Genomic DNA, 17,802 nt, shown 5'->3' with positions numbered 1-17,802 from the left:
CTCTGCCAAGTCAATTTTGTCATTCCAATGAGAAAACTGGGACCCGGACAGGCAAAATCCCTTGTCCAGGGCTACACAGTTAACTATCAGAGCACTAGGATCACATTCTTTGAGGCCTCACTGGTGATGTATCTGTCATCTTTCTTGTGCAAATAATAGTTACTGCCACTTGGGACTATGTGGCTCAAAGATGTGGCATTCAGTTATATTTTATAGGGACTCTCAGTTATATCCCAAATTACAATTCATGTATTTATTTAATTTTGGGGGGAAGACCTTGAGTCTGTTAAGGAACTACCTTTTCCTGCCAGTTTTTTACATATAAGAGGCAAGATCACCCCCACCTCCATATCTGTTAGTAGTTGTGAAAAACTACACCTTAAAACATTCAGATTGGAATGACCATTTAGATTTTAAAACATGTGGCCCATTCCCTGTGTGAATTCAGGGGTTCTCCCCGGTCACACAAATGACAGATTCTGAAAGCTCTCCTTGCAGGAAAGAGGGGGAAGGTAATAGCAATGGCTGCAGCTTGATTTATTGCTACCATGGCCAAGACCCTGCATGGAAGGAGTTATCCCAGTTTGCAGATGAGGATACTGAGGCTTAATGGGGTTAGATACTTAATTTCAATGTCCTTTAGTTGCCAGATGGCAAAGCCATGACAAGAAACTTTGCCTGACTCAAAATCTTTTTGTTTGTACTAAACTACCTTCCTCTATAGAATAAATAAAAACCAAACCAAACATAACAATAACAGAATCCATAGATTCCACTTCAGCATTGGCAATATTTAGTTTCCAGCAGTCTATGCGATAGGAGAGATTTCTCATTGTACTTCCCCAAATCCTTCATGTTTTGATTTATGTTCCTTTTCTCTTCAGAACACAGGAAAATAAAACTGGTATATAAACGCAAGTTTGGAAAAATAAAGTCATCATTCAACCCCACATCAATCTTTTCTTCTCCAGGCTGAACAAACTTGGGCCTCTTTCTCCTGATCTTGGCACAAGTGTGGGAACCAGACCTCAGGAAGGCAAGGGAGGGAATATGTGGGCCAAGGAGGCCTGGACTAGGGGCCAGCCTAGGGCAGTAGTAAGGATGTAAACAAGGAGACTGCACAGGCAGGCAGTAAGAAAAGCCCAGCTGGCAGCGGTCAGTGGAAAAAGGGGTAGCTGTTCAGTGATGGCAAACATGCCATGTGGGAAGGTGGTGAGAAATGAATCTTGTCTTTGAGCTAGGGGAATGCCCAGGAAAAAATGAGAGAGAAAGAGAGAGAGAGAGAGAGAGAGAGAGAGAAAGAGAGAGAGAGAGAGAGAGAGAGAGAGAGAGAGAGAGTGTTAGGTTAAGAATATGAACTTTGGACTCTCCAGTGTATGTTGAGGGATTATGATGTGTAGGTGTGGAGATCAATAGTGAGATAAAGCTCACAGTGCTGTGTCTTACACATAGTCAGCTCAATATTACAGAAGAATTGTGGCATAAAATATTCAGGATTTGGAACACCACCATTTTGCAACCCCTAATGAAATAATGTTCAAACCACGAGGTGAAAGGCTAATGAGGACCCATACAATGGATGGAGCAGGTTGACATTTGAATAGAATCAATTTTAATACAAAAAAGGAGGCAATTAGCCATTAAATGCTTCCTGATGTGTTGCTATAAAAGTACTTAATTTTAACATGTGTGTAAATATAACAAAATGGGAAAAAACAGTCTTTTCAGTAAATGATGCTGGAACAACTTCATATCTACAGGTAGAAGAATGAATCTGGATCCCTCCCTCACAACATACACAAAAATTAACTCCAGCTGAATCATAAAATCTAAAATAAGAGTGAAAACTATAAGCTCTTAGAAAAAAAATGCAGTGGTAAATACTTACGAATTCGAATTAGACAATGGTTTTTAGATATGACAACAAAAACACAAGCAACAAAAGAAAGAGTAATGTGATGACTGGACATCATTATAATGAAAAACTTTTGTGCTTCAAAGGACATCACCTAGAAAGTGAAAAGGCAACACGCAGAATTAAAGAAAAATTTGCAAGTCATATAACTGATAAGAGACTTGAATCTAGAATACGTAAAGAACTCTTACAACTCAATAATAATAAGAAAACCCGATGATAAAATGGGCAAAGGATATAAAAAGACAGTTCTCCAAAGAACACATGCACAATAAATGCATCAACAGATGCTCTTATTAGCTATGAGGGAAATGCAAATCAAAACCACAATAGGATATCATTCACATCCAATTGGATGGCTGTGATAAAAAAGACTGATAATAAAACAAGTGTTGGCGAAGATGTGGGGAAATTGGAACCTGCATGCACCAAGGCTAGGAATGTACAATGGTGCAATCACTTTTGAAAATCATTGGCAGTTCCTTAAACACAGAGTTACTATATGATCTAACCGTTCCACTTCTAGGTATACAATCAGATGAAAGCATATGTCTACAAATGTTCATAGCAGCATTATTCATAATAGCCAAAAAGTAAAAACAACCCAAACGCTCATTCATTGATGAGTGGATAAACAAAATGTGGCATATTCATACAATAGAATGTTATTCGCCATAAAAGGAATGAGTACTAATACATACCAAAATATGAATAAACCTAAAAACATATTCAGCAAAATAAAACATCCACAAAGATCCAAATATTCAAATACTGTGTGCTTCCACTTATAGAAAACATCCAGAATAGGCAAATCTATAAAGACAGAAAGTAACTTAATGGTTTCCTAGGGTTGGGGTTAAAGGAAATGGTAGTTTGGGAGGTGATGGCTAAGAGGTGTGGGATTTCTTTTTGGAGTAAAGGAAATGTTTAAAATTGACTATGGGGATGAATGCTCAACAGTGTGAATATATTAAAAGTCATTGAATTGTACACTTAAAAAAACCCAAACCAAACCAAAAAACAGGTACTTAGTACTGCCTATGAAGTATTCTTGACAAAAAATTGAGCCCGAAGCTGTCAAGCCTCTAGTTCTATCAGTTTACAGAAAGTACGGGGGAGGCTGGGCTCAGTGGCTCACACCTGTAATCCCAGTACTTTGGGAGGCTGAGGCAGGTGGATTACTTGAGTCCGGGAGTTTGAGACCAGCCTGGCCAACATGGTGAAACCCTGTTTCTACTAACAACACAAAAATTAGGCAGGTGTGGTGGCGCATGCCTTTAATCCCACCTTCTTGGATGGCTGAGGTAGGAGGACCACTTGAACCTGGGAGGCGGAGGTTGCAGTGAGCCAACATCACACCACTGCAGTTCAGACTGGGTGGCAGACTGAGACTGTCTATAAAAAGAAAAAAGGAAAAAAGAAAGTACAGGCCAGAGAGGAATGTATTATCACTGCAAAAATGCAACCAGTAATATCCAGAATTTGGAAAATTCAAAAGGGCAAGTGACTTTGTTTTTTTAATGTATACATGGTTAGGGGAGAAGGAAGGATGTATAGAATAAAAGAAATTTAAGAGCCATATTAACTCAATGCAATGTGTTTACTTCATTTTGTTCCCATTTGAACAAACACTAAGAACATTCATAAGGCAAATATAAAAATTTGAACACTGAATATTTAATGTTTTTAAGAAAATTGTTTTTTTTTTTTTTTTTGAGACGGAGTCTTGCTCTGTGTCACCCAGGCTGGAGTGCAATGGCAAGATCTCGGTTCCCCGCAACCTCTGCCTCCTGGTTCAAGCCATCATCCTGCCTCAGCTTCCCGAGTAGCTGGAACTACAGGCATGCGCCACCATGCCTGGCTAATTTTTGTATTTTTAGTAGAGACAGGGTTTCACCATGTTGGCCAGGCTGGTCTTGAACTCCTGACCTCAAGTGATCTGCCTGCCTCAGCCTCCCAAAGTGCTGGGATTACAGGCATGAGCCACCGTGCCTGGCCTGTTGTTCATTTTTTAGTGTGTGATAAAAAATCATGGTTATGTTAAAATATTTTAAAGAGACATTTGCTGAAATTTTTCTGGACGAAATGATATGATGTTTGGGCTTTGCTTTAAAATAACACAAGAGGCAAGGCGGGCAGATCACTTGAGGTCAGGAGTTCAAGACAAACCTGGCCAACATGGTGAAACCCAGTCTCTATTCATAATACAAAAATTAGCTGGGCATAGTGGCACACACCCGTAGTCCCAACTACTTGTGAGGCTGAGGCAGGAGAATCGCTTGAACCTGGGAGGCAGAGGTTGCAGTGAACCAAGATCGTGCACTGCACTTCAGCCAGGGCAACAGAGCAAGACTTTATCTTAAATAAATAAATAAATAAATAAATAAATAAAATAAACCAAGAGGGGAGCAGGTGAATGAAAAGATAAATATCTGAAATAAGATTGGCCCATTAGTGGATAATTGCTGAGACCAAGTGATGTGTACATGAGGGTTCATTATACTATTCTTTCAACTTTTAAATATGTTTGAAATTTTTTGTTGTAAAAAGTCCAAAAAATAACCGGATAGGGATTGAAGAGTAATCCAGCAACTGATTGCTAAGACATTTTGACTACTAAAAAGTTTTAAAATAACAACAACAACAAAAGTGGTAGCCAAGAACTTAATATTCACTTTCCATTTTTGATCTTCCCAACAACCTTGTGAGTCAGAGGTGAGTTCTCATTTTTTTCGGTGGGAAACAAGCTCAGTGTTGATTGGTCCTACATCCCACCATTGGGCTGGGGAAGAGGTACCTGGGTCTAAGTCTGCTGTGGTTTCTCCCGTACAACACTGTATCTCTGGGTGGCTCATGACAGTTCTTTACCCAGGGGGCTCTGGCAAAATAGAGAGAGAAGTGGGAGGCCTTCTGGTCCTTTCTTGCTTTCAGCCATCTGCCTGTGAAATCCTGCTAAGGCCTTACCTCGTAATTTATGAGAAAGTTTAAGGGATTATCTTCATCCAGCGGCTACATTTTCAAAAATTTAACAAACACATTTCAGACACTCAGTAATCCCCATAAAAAGCATTATGGGGCAGATAATGATAACATGGAACAGAGCAATGGAAGGGGATATGTGTTCATCTAATGGTACCTCTTCTCTTTTCTACCCACAACTCTTTGGGAGTGCTCAGTGAGTTCTGGAATGCTCTGACAACATCACTTATGAGTATGAATTTGTTGAGCGAAAATTGTAAAATAAAAGAAATATTTATCTTGGGAGATATCATTATAAGACTATAAACGTAGGGTTAATTTATCTCTGTAAATTACCTTAAGAAGGAAGATTAGCTAAGAATCTTAAATATAAATTTGAACTGGGAGAGTGTCCAAAGAAAAAAAATATGTATATCAGTACTAAGTAAAACCATTTCTCATGGCAGCCCTGAGTACCATAAAGTTAGGTTGGGACTACTATGAAAGACAGTGGTGAAGGAGTACCCTGGGAGAGGATCTGGACTTGTAATAGTTCAAGCTCCCAGAAACTACTTTATTCAGACTATTTCAAATATGGGGTTAAAAGGACAGTCAGCTTTATAGATTTCAGAATTCCCCCAGGCATGTGACAGCTCATCTTTCCAGATGAGGAGCCCAGGAAAGACACTTGGACTTGTCATTATCATCCTGGCATAAGATGGAGGACAGTGAGGGAAGGAAAAGTGACCCCACCTTTTTCTCTCTCTTATCTTTTTTGTTCTGTGTAATCAGAAGAGGGGTTTGGAAACTTAAGGGCACATAAGTAAACAAAACATCAAGCCTGCTCTTAAAATATTTTCAATCTTAAACATGTTGGTAAGATATATATGTGGTATTTATAGTGCAAAGAAGGTGTTATATGTTCTAACATATATGTTACAACACAAGTATAAACAATGTGCTATGAATACAAGAGAGACGTATATGAGATAAATAATTCTGTGGAGAAGCGGTGGCAAGAGCTTCCTTGAAAAACAATATGCTTATAGGGCCTTGGGGTATGGATATGAGTGTAACAGGTGGATGCAACAAAAATAAATTCCAGAAGGAGCAGCAATTATTTATTCAAAAAACATTTGTTCATTGCCCAGAATAATGCAGGCATTGTGCTGGGTACAAGGACCAAAAGCAAAGAGGTGGCCTAGTACATGGTGTGCATATAAGAATGTACATACACCACTGTACTTTTATGTGTATGCATGTGTGTGTGTCAGCAGACCTGGGAGACCAGGAAGTGAACTGTAGCCAGATCCCGGAAGGTCTAGAATATCATACTAAAAACTCACTGAGGGAAGGGAGCACAGGTCTGCAAGTCTGGGACCTGTTTCTACCCTTGAGACGTTCTGCAAATTACTTAATCTTTTTGGGAATTCCTAGCCAGCACAGTCAGGCAAGAAAGAGAAATAAAGGGCATCCAAATTAGAAAAGAGGAAGTCAAACTATCTCTGTTTGCTGATGATCTTATACCTAGAAAACCCCAAAAACTCCTCCAAAAGACTCCTAGATGTGATCAGTGAATTCAATAGTCTCAGGTCACAAAATCAATGTACACAAATTAGCAGCATTGCTATACAGCAACAACAAACAAGCTGAGAATCAAATAAAGAACTCAATCCCTTTTACAATATCTATTAAAAAAATACCTAGTTATACCAAAACAGAGATATAGACCAATGGAACAGAATAGAGCCCTTGGAAATAATGCCACACATCTACAGCCTTCTGATCTTTGACAAACCTGACAAAAACAAGAAATGGGGAAAGGATTCGCTATTTAATAAATGGTGCTGGGAAAATTGGCTAGACATATGTAGAAAGCTGAAACTGGATCCTTTCCTTACATCTCATACAAAAATTAATGCAAGATGAATTAAAGACTTAAATGTTAGACCTAAAACCATAAAAACCCTAGAAGAAAACCTAGGCAATACCATTCAGGACATATCAAACAACCCCATCAAAAAGTGGGCAAAGGATATGAACAGACACTTCTCAAAATAAGACATTTATGCAGCCAATGGACACATGAAAAAAAGGTCATCATCACTGACCATCAAAGAAATGCAAATCAAAACCACAATGAGATACCATCTCATACCAGTTAGAATGGCGATCATTAAAAAGTCAGGAAACAACAAATGTTGGAGAGGATGTGGAGAAATAGGAACACTTTTACACTGTTGGTGGGACTATAAACTAGTTCAACCATTGTGGAAGACAGTGTGGCGATTCCTCAAGGAACTAGAACTAGAAATACCGTTTGACCCAGCCATCCCATTACTGGGCATGTACCCAAAGGATTATAAACCATGCTGCTATAAAGACATATGCACATGTGTGTTTATTGTGGCACTATTCACAATAGCAAAGACTTGGAACCAACCCAAATTTCCATCAATGATAGACTGGATTAAGAAAATGTGGCACATATACACCATGGACTACTATGCAGCCATAAAAAAGGATGAGTTAATGTCCTTTGAAGGGACATGGATGAAGCTGGAAACCATCATTCTGAGGAAACTATCGCAAGGATAGAAAACCAAACACCACGTGTTCTCACTCACAGGTGGGAATTGAACAATCAGAACACTTGGACACAGGGTGGGGAACATCACACACCAGGGCCTGTTGTGGGGTTGGGGGAGGGAGGAAGGATAGCATTAGGAGATATACCTAATGTAAATGATGAGTTAACGGGTGCAGCAAACCAACATGGCACATGTATACATATGTAACAAACCTGCACATTGTACACATGTACCCTAGAACTTAAAGTATAAAAAAAAAACCCTAGGTATATACTTAACCAAGGAGGTGAAAGATCTCTACAAGGAGAATTATGAAACACTGCTAAAAAAATAATAAATGACATAAACAAACGGAATACATTTCATGTTCATAGATTGGAAGAAACAATATTGTGAAAATGACCATACTGCTCAAAGCAATCTACAGATTCAATGCAATTTCTATCACAATACTAACATCATTTTTCACAGAAGCAATCCTAAAATTCATATAGAACCAAAAAAAGAGCCCAAATAGTCAAAGCAATTCTAAACAAAAAGAAAAAATCTGGAGGCATCATATTATCTGACTTCAAATTATGTTACAAAGCTACAGTAACCACAATAGCATGGTACTGGTATAAAAGTAGGAATATAGACCAATGGAATAGAATAGAGAACCCAGAAATAAAGCCAAATACTGTTTTTTTTTTTTTGTTTTTTTTTTTTTTGAGATGGAGTCTCACTCTGTCACCCAGGTTGGAGTGCAATGGCGTGATCTTGGCTCACTGCAAGGTCCACCTCCCGGGTTCACACCATTCTCCTGCCTCAGCCTCCCAAGTAGCTGGGACTACAGGTGCCCGCTACTACGCCCGGCTAATTTTTTTTGTATTTTTAGTAGAGACGGGCTTTCACCGTGTTAGCCAGGATGGTCTCTATCTCCTGACCTCATGATCCGCCTGTCTTGTCCTCCCAAAGTGCTGGGATTACAGGCGTAAGCCACCATGCCCGGCCAGCCAAAAACACTTTTAAACAAGTGATTTTGAAAAGCACACAAAACATAAACTGAGGAAGGACATCCTATTTAATAAATGGTGTTGGGAAAACTGAATAGCCTCACGCAGAAGAATGAAACTGAATCCTTACCTCTCACCATATACAAAAGTTAACTCGAGATGGATTAAAGACTTAAATCTAAGACCTGAAATCATAACAAAATCTAGAAGAAAACCTAGAAAAACTCTTCTGGACATGGGCCTAGGCAAAGAATTTATGACTAAGACCACAAATGCAACAAAGACAAAAATAAATAAATGAAACCTAAGTAAACTAAAAAGCTTCTGCACAGCAGAAGAAATAATCATAAGAGTAAACAGAAACCTACAGAATGGCAGAAAATATTTGCAAACTATGCATTTGACAAAGGACAAATATGCAGAATCTACAAGAAACTCAAATCAGTAAGAAAAAAGCAAACAATCCCATTAAAAAGTGGGCTAAAGAAGATATACAAGATATATAAGCAGCCAACAAACATATAAAAAATGCTCAATATCACACTAATTATCAGGGAAATGCGAATTAAAACCACAATAAGATACCACCTTATCCAAGTCAGAATGACCATTATTAAAAAGTAAAAAAACAGTAGATGTTGGCGTGGATGTGGTGAAAAGGGAGTGCTTATACACGGCTGGTGGAAATTTAAATTAGTATAGCCTCTATGGAAAACAGTTTGGAGATTTCTCAAATAACTAAAAGTAGATCTACCATTTGGTCCCACTACTGGGCATCTACCCAAAGGACAAGAAGTCATTACAACAAAAAGACACGCACATGCATATGTTTATCACAACACAATTCACAATTGCAAAGATAAGGAATCAACTGATAAGCGGATAAAGAAATGTGGTGTGTGTGTGTGTGTGTGTGTGTGTGTGTGTGTGTGATCTGGAGGCTATAATCCTAAGTGAAATAACTCAGGAATGGAAAACCAACATTGCATGTTCTCACTAAGTGGGAGCTAAACTATGGGTATGCAAAGGCATACAGAGTGGTATAATGGAAATGAGAGACTTGAAGAAGAGAGGGAGGGTAAGGGTGGTTAAGGGAAGAAAAATTATCTATTGGGTACAACGTAGGCTACTCTGGTGATGGGTACATTAAAATCTCAGACCACTATACAATTCATCCATGTAACCAAAAACCACTTGTACCCCTAAAGGTACTGAAATAAAAAAATTAAAATTAAAAAAAGACTAAGAAAAAACCTAATCTTTCACTCCCAGAGTTTCCCCATTTGGTAAAATGAGCATACCAATACCTACTCTGAACAGTTTTGAAGAGAGTCAAATGTTTGTAAATCACTTATTGTAGTTTCTGGCTTGTCACGATCACTCAATAATGGGATCCATTAATAGTTTGGGGAAGAGAAGTGGCTGAAGGGATTTGAGTTTTGCAAGAGGTCATTATGGAGGCCATTACTGGAAGTATGGATGGGGGTGGGAGGGATTGGGCAGGGTGAGGCGAAGTGATTGAGTGTGGGCTCTGGGAGGCCAGTGAGGAGGCTGGAGCAATAGTCTAGGCAAAGGATGCAGACCCAAACTAAGGCAGTGAAATGGGATGGGCAAAAGCAATAACTATTTAGGTGGCACAATGAGCTTATTGACTAGCTGAATGTAGGAGGTGAGGGAAAGAGAGCTTTCCAGTTGCATAGCAGTTCTGCTACCCTGGATCTGTGATACAGAAGGAGGGAGGCTGAAGGATAGGGATGGGGAGGGGGAGGGGAAGGGGAGAAAGAGGGCGTATTGAGGAGCAGAACCTCTTAGGAAAACAAGAATGCTTCATTGCTCTGTGAGTGTGGGAGGCAGTGGGGCGAGCAGGCTCCACATCCTGAACCAAGTCAACTTTAGAATCTCCAGGGAGGGCCCTGCACATGTGACTTTCCCCAAAGAGGCATTTCTGAAGGACTTATTTCTAACTTGTGTCATGTGCAGTTGACTTTCTTTGTCTCCAGGACTCTCCTAGAGGCCAACTGCATTGGTTTCAATCCACCCACTTAACTTCCTGCACTGCAGTTTTTCACAGAACTTACTCAGCATCTTCAGGTCTAATCCTGAATTGTTTTCAAGTGCCATTGTTTTTTGTCTGTAGTTGCAGTTCATCTGTGAGGTCATTTTCTGATGTTCTATCCAGAAGTTTCAAGTGGTTTCCCACAGGTGGAAAGACAAAACAACAAAGGGGAAAAAAAAATTCCTGGCTCTGGCTTCTCAATGAAAGGGTAGCAATTGCTACCCTTTTGGGTTTGAGACTTGAGGGACAATCCAAGACTTGTCTCTACCACAGGAGGAGAATGAGGCAGCAGCTTATTCTTGGTGCCATCAGCACCGTACACAATGTTCGGACACAACTGGTAGCTCATAAAGAAACAAAGTGATAGTAAATAGAAGCCTTTTTCAGGTGCAAAAGACTTAGGACAAATTCTTGACTGAGGGAGTGGGTGGAGAAGAGAATGCTGGAAGGCCTTAGCATTCAAAAGGAGTCAAGTGAAGACAACCAAGAAAAGGGAGGCTGCAGACATCCAGGATAAACTACACTGGCAGAATGTTGCCTAACGTGGTCTTAGTTGATAGCACAGTGTAGTGACAGGAGCTTACGTTCTAGAATTAGACAATTCTAAATTCAATCCAGACTCTTTACTAAATTACACGAACTTGGCTTAATCATTTTTCTTTTGGGGCCTTAATTACCTTGCTATAAAGTGTTGATAATACCTCCCCTACCAAGGCTTTTATTACAGTTTTAGAATGGAGGGGAGGCTTAGGAGACTGGGAGTAAAAGGAGACTTTTCTATTAGAGGATATCACTCAATCAGTCAATCAATCATCTATCCATCCATCCATCCATCCATCCATCCATCCATCCATCCATCCATGCATCCATCTACTTACCTACCTACCTACCTACCTACCTATAGATCCATCCATCTCATATTAGTTTCAGTAAAGTTTGAGGTTATATTACTCTTCTTGCTTTGGTAGTAGAATCTCCATTACTCACTATGGTTACTAGCACATCGTAAGCATTCAACAGATGTTTATTGGCTGGAAGAGTTATACTAATCTGTAATCTTTCTTTAAGAAATTAATTCTTTCTCCAGTCTTCCCTATGTATATGTCACCACCACCTGCCCAGATATCTACGTTAAAAGTCTTGATTCCTTGATTTACTGAGTACCTGCTAGGGTCTAGGCACCATGTGTGTTGCTGGAGTGGGGAAGGCAGGGGGAGTGTGATGAACTAGACCCAACCACAGCTCCTCTCAAGAATGTTAGAGAAAAGGGAAGAACTTGTCATTTGCTCAACTTTCATAGAAGTCATAAGTGGGCCATTTTGAGTGTGCTTTTACAACCTTTGATCAAACATGTAGAAATTCTTCCAATCCACAGCCATCTGAGTGGAGAAAAGGCTGCTGTGAAGTGGTTCCCTGGTCATCGGATGTGTGAATGCCATACTGTGGAATTCTCACTATTTGTGAAAACTACTAAGGAATAATACGTGTTTTGAATCCTACTAAGCTTCTCCCACTCTAGTCCAGCCTCTGTAGATGACATAAATGCCCAGAATAAGAATTTTAAAAGCACACGGAAAATGACTCTTGGTTAAATCTTTTGCGAAGTCAACTTAGAGCTAAGTGAGCTAGCTTATTTCTACTGAGTGTGGGCTGCACTTTATATATCTATGACTATATATAAAGAATCATTTCAAAAAACTCGGTGACTCTTTGGCTTAATTGTGAGTCACAAGGCTCCCATTTTAGAGAGAGAGAGAGAGAGAGAGAGAGAGAGAGTGTGTGTGTGTGTGTGTGTGTGTGAAGGAGAACTTTGGGCATAAAGCGTATATTAATATGTACTTGTAAAGAAGTACAGTATGTATGTAGAAAGTTTTATAGCTTTTGTTACAGCAAGGGGAGTGTAATGGAGGAGAAAGAGAGAGAAAATGTGTATGTGTGTGTGTGTGCATGTGGTGCAGGTGGTGGGCAGAATTACATGAGCAGCCGACTTCTTAGTGACCCAGACAGTGGTATAAGATATGAAGCGTTGTAGGAGGTGATTGTTTTCCTTTCAGAATAGCACACAGGTCTTTGAGGAGCCCTTGACTTTCTCTTTCCTCCTTGTCTTGTTAAAAAGGGATTAGAGTCCAATTAAGCCTTTTAATCCCAAGGTAGAAATTCATGTTTAAAACAAAATTTACGGCTCCTTAAAAAAAAAAATATCAGTACGAGTTGAGTTTTGCCCTTTCAAGTTGCCACCTGCGTGGTCCCAAAGAGTGTTTTCAGCTGAATACCCAAAATTCAGCTCTTCTTAATTACTTTGCTTCATTCCTCCAACTCCTTCATCTTTTAAAGTACCCTTCAACATAAATAGCCATATGCTACTAGAAATACTTCAGCCTCTGGATTGCCACGACCACCCCAGGTTTATTTCTCTTCAGTTGGCAACACAGTGACCAGGGTTAACAATAATAGTATTAAGAGCTAACACTTATTGGATGCTTAGTATATGGCAGGCATCATGGTGCTAGGCAATTTACATGCATTATCTTATTAGGTACTCCATCTGGAAACACCCAGAGCTGGCTTCACCAGTGTGTGACTTGCATAGCCACACAAGGCTCCTTGCTTGGTTTAATGCTCTGCTGTTCCCATCTTGAAATTCTTGATTATTTTTGAGCAAAGGACTTGTATTTTCATTTTGGACTGGGTCCTACAAATGTAGGTAACCAGTCCTAAGAACATTCAATAACCCATAGTTTCTTTTTGTTTCTTTTGCTTTCTTTCCATCTGATGCCTAATACATTGCCAGAGGATGGGACAGTGAATCTCAAATTATGATGCCAAAACACTCTTGAGAAAATAGGTGCCATCATCTCTTTGGAGGGAAGTTCTCTAAGGGACAGGAATGATATCATGGCTCTCAGCAAGGGAAGGAAAAGTATCTGTGAGAATTTGGATAAGTTGTTTAACCCCTCTAAACCTAAGTTCCCTCATCTGTAAAATGAGGGTAATGGTAATAACACCTAACTCACAGGCTGTTCAAGGATGAAATAAAATGTTTATATAATTCTGACATGGAATACATACGGCATTAGTTACTAGTAGGGCATTCTAGGTGCTTAGCTAGTAGTAAACATCAAATATTGCTTGTGACATGGTATGAATCACTTGCCCAACTCAAAAGTGCCCTCATCCCAGGAGATTCTTCCCTACCTGTCCCGCTGAGCTGGAAGGAATGTCTGCTTTCTCCACGGGCTGGGTGATCACAGAGGGGTTGCTGGAGCTGATAAGCACTGGGGTGCTGATCTCTACCATATGGCGCCCTGAAGGAGAATGGACCATCCGGTTGAGAGTGTTCAAGGCTGTTGTGATGGAAAACTGCCCAGGTCCCTTCCTCCTGGACCCTGGGCCCCTACGGAGGGTAGATGTGTTGCCTCTGGAGGATGAGGACACCAGGGACAGGTTTTTTGTGCGGGATGACTGACGACCTTTGTTCTTCTCTAGAAGGTGTCTTGCGGTGAGGTTTGGCTGAAAGACAAAAGGTCCAATGAGAAGTTTGTCTTCCTGATCTAATGTGTGTAGCCAGTTCCTACCCACGCCCATCTGAAACCAGGTCAGATGGCCACCTCCTTGGTCACTGGCTCAGATGCTCACTCCTTGGTGAGCACAGTAACAGCTTCCATCTTCTATCAATGCATCCTCATGACTTTGCTCTATGAATGCATTCTCCCAACTTTCCTGCAAAGTAAGTATTACTCTTTTACTTAATAAGCCATGATGCTCTTCCCTGGCTGAGTGTATTTATTCTTCCTTTACCCATTTTCCCCAGTCATTTCTGGCTGTTTTCACCTAGTGGACTTCTCCCCTCTTCCTTTAGCCATCCTGGAATCCCCTGCTGGTTTGGCCACTTCCCCTTCCTGGTGCTCCCAGCAGCCCCTGTGTTTCCCGATCATTGTATTTTTCACTCCAAACCACAATCCTTTACTTGCCCTTCCCCGACTAGTCTGTTAGCTATCTGGGTTGCAGGGACCTTCTACACATGATTCTCTCCTGTACCCCAGAGTAGATGCTTAGTGCTTGTGGAATAATGAGTGAATGAAGTTGCTCAAGTTCATACATTTCGTAAGTGTTTGGGCCAGAATGTAAGTGCATTCAGGACCCTGAATTCTTATGCTAAGACTGTCTTTTACTCTTCCTTTAAATATGTTCATGTAATCACTCTTCTTCCTTGTTCTATATCTCTTAGTCAGTGATGTTAGTAAATCAGCTGTCAAAAAAAAAAAAAAAAAAAAAAAAAAAAAATAACAAGGAAGAAAGAAAAAAAATCCCTGATTCGTGGAGTTTTTCAAGCCACCAATGGTTAAACAACTGGCTGGAAAAATTCCTGAAAATGTAACAACCAGCTCTTGTGATCTAGTTCCAGCCAACTCCAGTACACCACTGTGTTATGTCTGTCTTCCCCACTACATTGGTCCATTCTCACAAGAAATTATAGTAATATTTTGAGTACCCTACTCACTGAGGGCCCTGTGGGTTCATTTCCTTTGGAAATCTGAAACATGTTGACAAATAAGAGTTAGTGCAATAACTCTTAAATTTTTGGATGATTACCTAAATTTTCATTTTTATAATTGTTACCAGTTGCCCTCTAAAACCATAGCTCATTCTAATTTAGAAATCCAACTATAGAGGTCAAAGAAATTTGCCCATTAAAGAATTTTTTAGCAATAATGTGCAGAGGATTAAAATAACTGAGACAGAAAATTGTATTGAATGTGACTTTTGTTGAGGAATAAATAAAGTTCTTAAAAAGAAAATTTTAAAGAAGATGTGGTTCTTACCTCAAGAAGCTTATAATATTGTGAAAAACTCATTCAGTAGGGGAATGAGCATTATTATGTCCACTTTAAAGATAAGGAGGCCGAGGCCTGGAAGGGGTGACTTATGAATGACAGAGCCAGCATGTAAACAACTAAACAAGAAACCGTCATATAATTATAAGTGCTCTGATGTGATAGAGAGGGATTGGGGGAGGGAGCTACTTTAAATTAGGGAGTCGAGGAAGATCTGCTGAGAAGAGGGCATTTAAGCTGAAACAACAAATGACAAGACGGAGCTAGCTTTGTGAAAATGGAGGTAAGAACATGCCCAGAAGAGGCACCATAAGCTAGTGTGAAAGTCCTAAAGAGGGAAGGAGCTCAGCTTGCTTGAGAAAAAGACAGAAGAAAGAAACAGAGAGAAGGCTGGAACAGAGCATGTAAGGAGAAGATGATAACAGAGGCCACAGAGACAGGCAGGGGCCAGATCACAAGAGCCTGGGAAGCTTCCATTTTATTCTACATATAATAGGAAGTCTTTGGCAGGACTTAGGTAGAGGAGCGATATGATCTGCTTTATGCTTTTAAAAGCTCATGCTACTGTTCAGCAGTTTCTTAGAAAGTTAAACACATACTTAGCATCTGACCCAGCAATTCCACTCCTAACTAATCACCCAAGAGAAATAAAAGCTTGTGCTCACTCAAAAACCAGTATGCAAATGTTTATAGCAGCTTTATGCATAGTTGCCAACAACTGGAAAACAACTCCAATGTCTTTCATGAGGTGAATGAACAAACTCTGGCACATCTATACAATGGAATATTACTCAGCATCAAAAAGGAATGAACTACTGATATATGAAACAGCATGGTAATTCCAAATGCATTATACAAAATGAAAGAAGCCCGACTCAAAAAGCTACATTCTGTACGATTCCATTTATATGACATTCTGGAAAAAGAAAACTACAGGAGCAGAAAACAGATTGGTGGTTGCCAGTGGTTATGAGTTGGGGAAGACACTGACTATAAAGGGGCAGCATGAGAAATTTCAGGGCAGACTATTGGAACTCTTCTATGTCTTGATTGTGGTGTGGTTACGCAATTATATGCATTTATTAAAATTTATAGAACTGGACGTTAGAAAGAGTAACTTTTGCTGTATGTAAACCAACAAACAAACAAATATAAATAAAAAGCTTGTTTTGGTTGCTATTTAGAAGTGCCAGAACAGAAGTAGGGAGACCAATTAGGAAGTTTTTGAAATTGTTAGGCAAGCTCTGATGGCAGCTTGAACTAGGAACAATGACTTAGAGGCCCCAGGGCACCTGCCCCTCCATTGTTCACCCAGTAAAAGGGCAATATGCACTCTGAATTGAATGAGTAAAGTTCTTTATACAGCCATTCGTAGCTATAATGAAATAAGTTAATTTTTTCTGCTTCCACCTAATTGTTCTGTCCCCAGGTGAGTACCACCATCAGCTTTTCTAACATGAACACTGACAAAGGGCCCCGGGAGACTCTGCATCTGCCCTGTCCTCTGCCAATATGATTAATAGCTCTGCTGGGGAAGAATTGCAGGTCTCTTAGATTTGCACCCACTCATTTGAAACAATATTGTTGAGGCTCCTTGGGCTGAGCAAAGTTCATATAACTCAGGCAGGCTCTGTTGGAGGAGTCCTCATAAGAATGAGCATAGGCTCAGCCTTTGTTTTATCACCTTTTAATGCAGGTGCAATTCAATAAGTGAAATGATACATTAACAAGAAAAATCCTGTTTATGCCAAACACACCCACACACATGCACACACACATATATCATGCTCATAAGAAAGCCTCCCTTCCTTCCAATTGCTTTCCATGACACTGGTAATTCAAAACTTATTTAAAGAGTTCTCAGCAAGTGCTAGTCTTAATGAAATGACTGGAGTCAAAATTTAAGTGCTGCTTTAAAAAGCACAATTTAGATTTCAGGTAATTTTTGAGAACCAGGTTTCCAGATTAGAGCAACCACTTGATTATCTTTTTCCCCTCCGAGCAATTAGGAGAACAAATGAAGCACTGGCTAGTTTAATGATAATCTTGATGGTTCTTGTACTCGCTAATTTTAGAGGTGAAGTGGCCGGAAAGTGTATCCAAATGAATAATCATTAAATGGAGAAATTTTGGGAAATGGGTTTCAGAAATGGGTAATAAGATGACTGGTGCCTTCCCCCCCAGCCCAGGGTTAGGAAGAAGCATCTCAAGATAATGCAGGAGACCAGGCAACAATTTCCATAAATATTTAAGCGCCTCATATGGGTCCAACGAGGTACTAATTGCAGCTGACCTCTGTCCTTGGAGAGTCAACCATTGACTCTGAATCATCCTAACTTACTCCTCAGAAAAGGCTCCTACCCAGCAGATGGCTCTGCCACTGACCTATGTCCATAAATCAAGAAGTGGGACTGTCCTTGACCACTTCTCTTCTCTATCCCTGCCTCTGTCA

The 17,802-nt window shown here is 40.0% G+C and overlaps 1 protein-coding gene across 4 annotated transcripts in view; it reads right to left on the bottom strand.

The window, feature by feature from the left end:
- The window catches only part of SH3RF2 (SH3 domain containing ring finger 2), a 126,159-nt gene that overhangs the window by 37,653 nt on the left and 70,704 nt on the right, over positions 1 to 17,802 (bottom strand). For all 4 annotated transcript variants that reach the window (XM_017872225.1, XM_017872229.1, XM_017872212.1 and 1 more), the window contains one exon: positions 13,711 to 14,025. In XM_017872225.1, coding sequence (XP_017727714.1) covers positions 13,711 to 14,025 — 315 coding nt within the window. The remainder of the gene's footprint in view (positions 1 to 13,710; positions 14,026 to 17,802) is intronic.

This window comes from Rhinopithecus bieti, unplaced genomic scaffold, assembly GCF_001698545.2.
Source record: "Rhinopithecus bieti isolate Rb0 unplaced genomic scaffold, ASM169854v2 scaffold_757, whole genome shotgun sequence".
NCBI classification, from domain to species: domain Eukaryota; kingdom Metazoa; phylum Chordata; class Mammalia; order Primates; family Cercopithecidae; genus Rhinopithecus; species Rhinopithecus bieti.
This window is presented reverse-complemented; position numbering and strand designations above follow the sequence as displayed.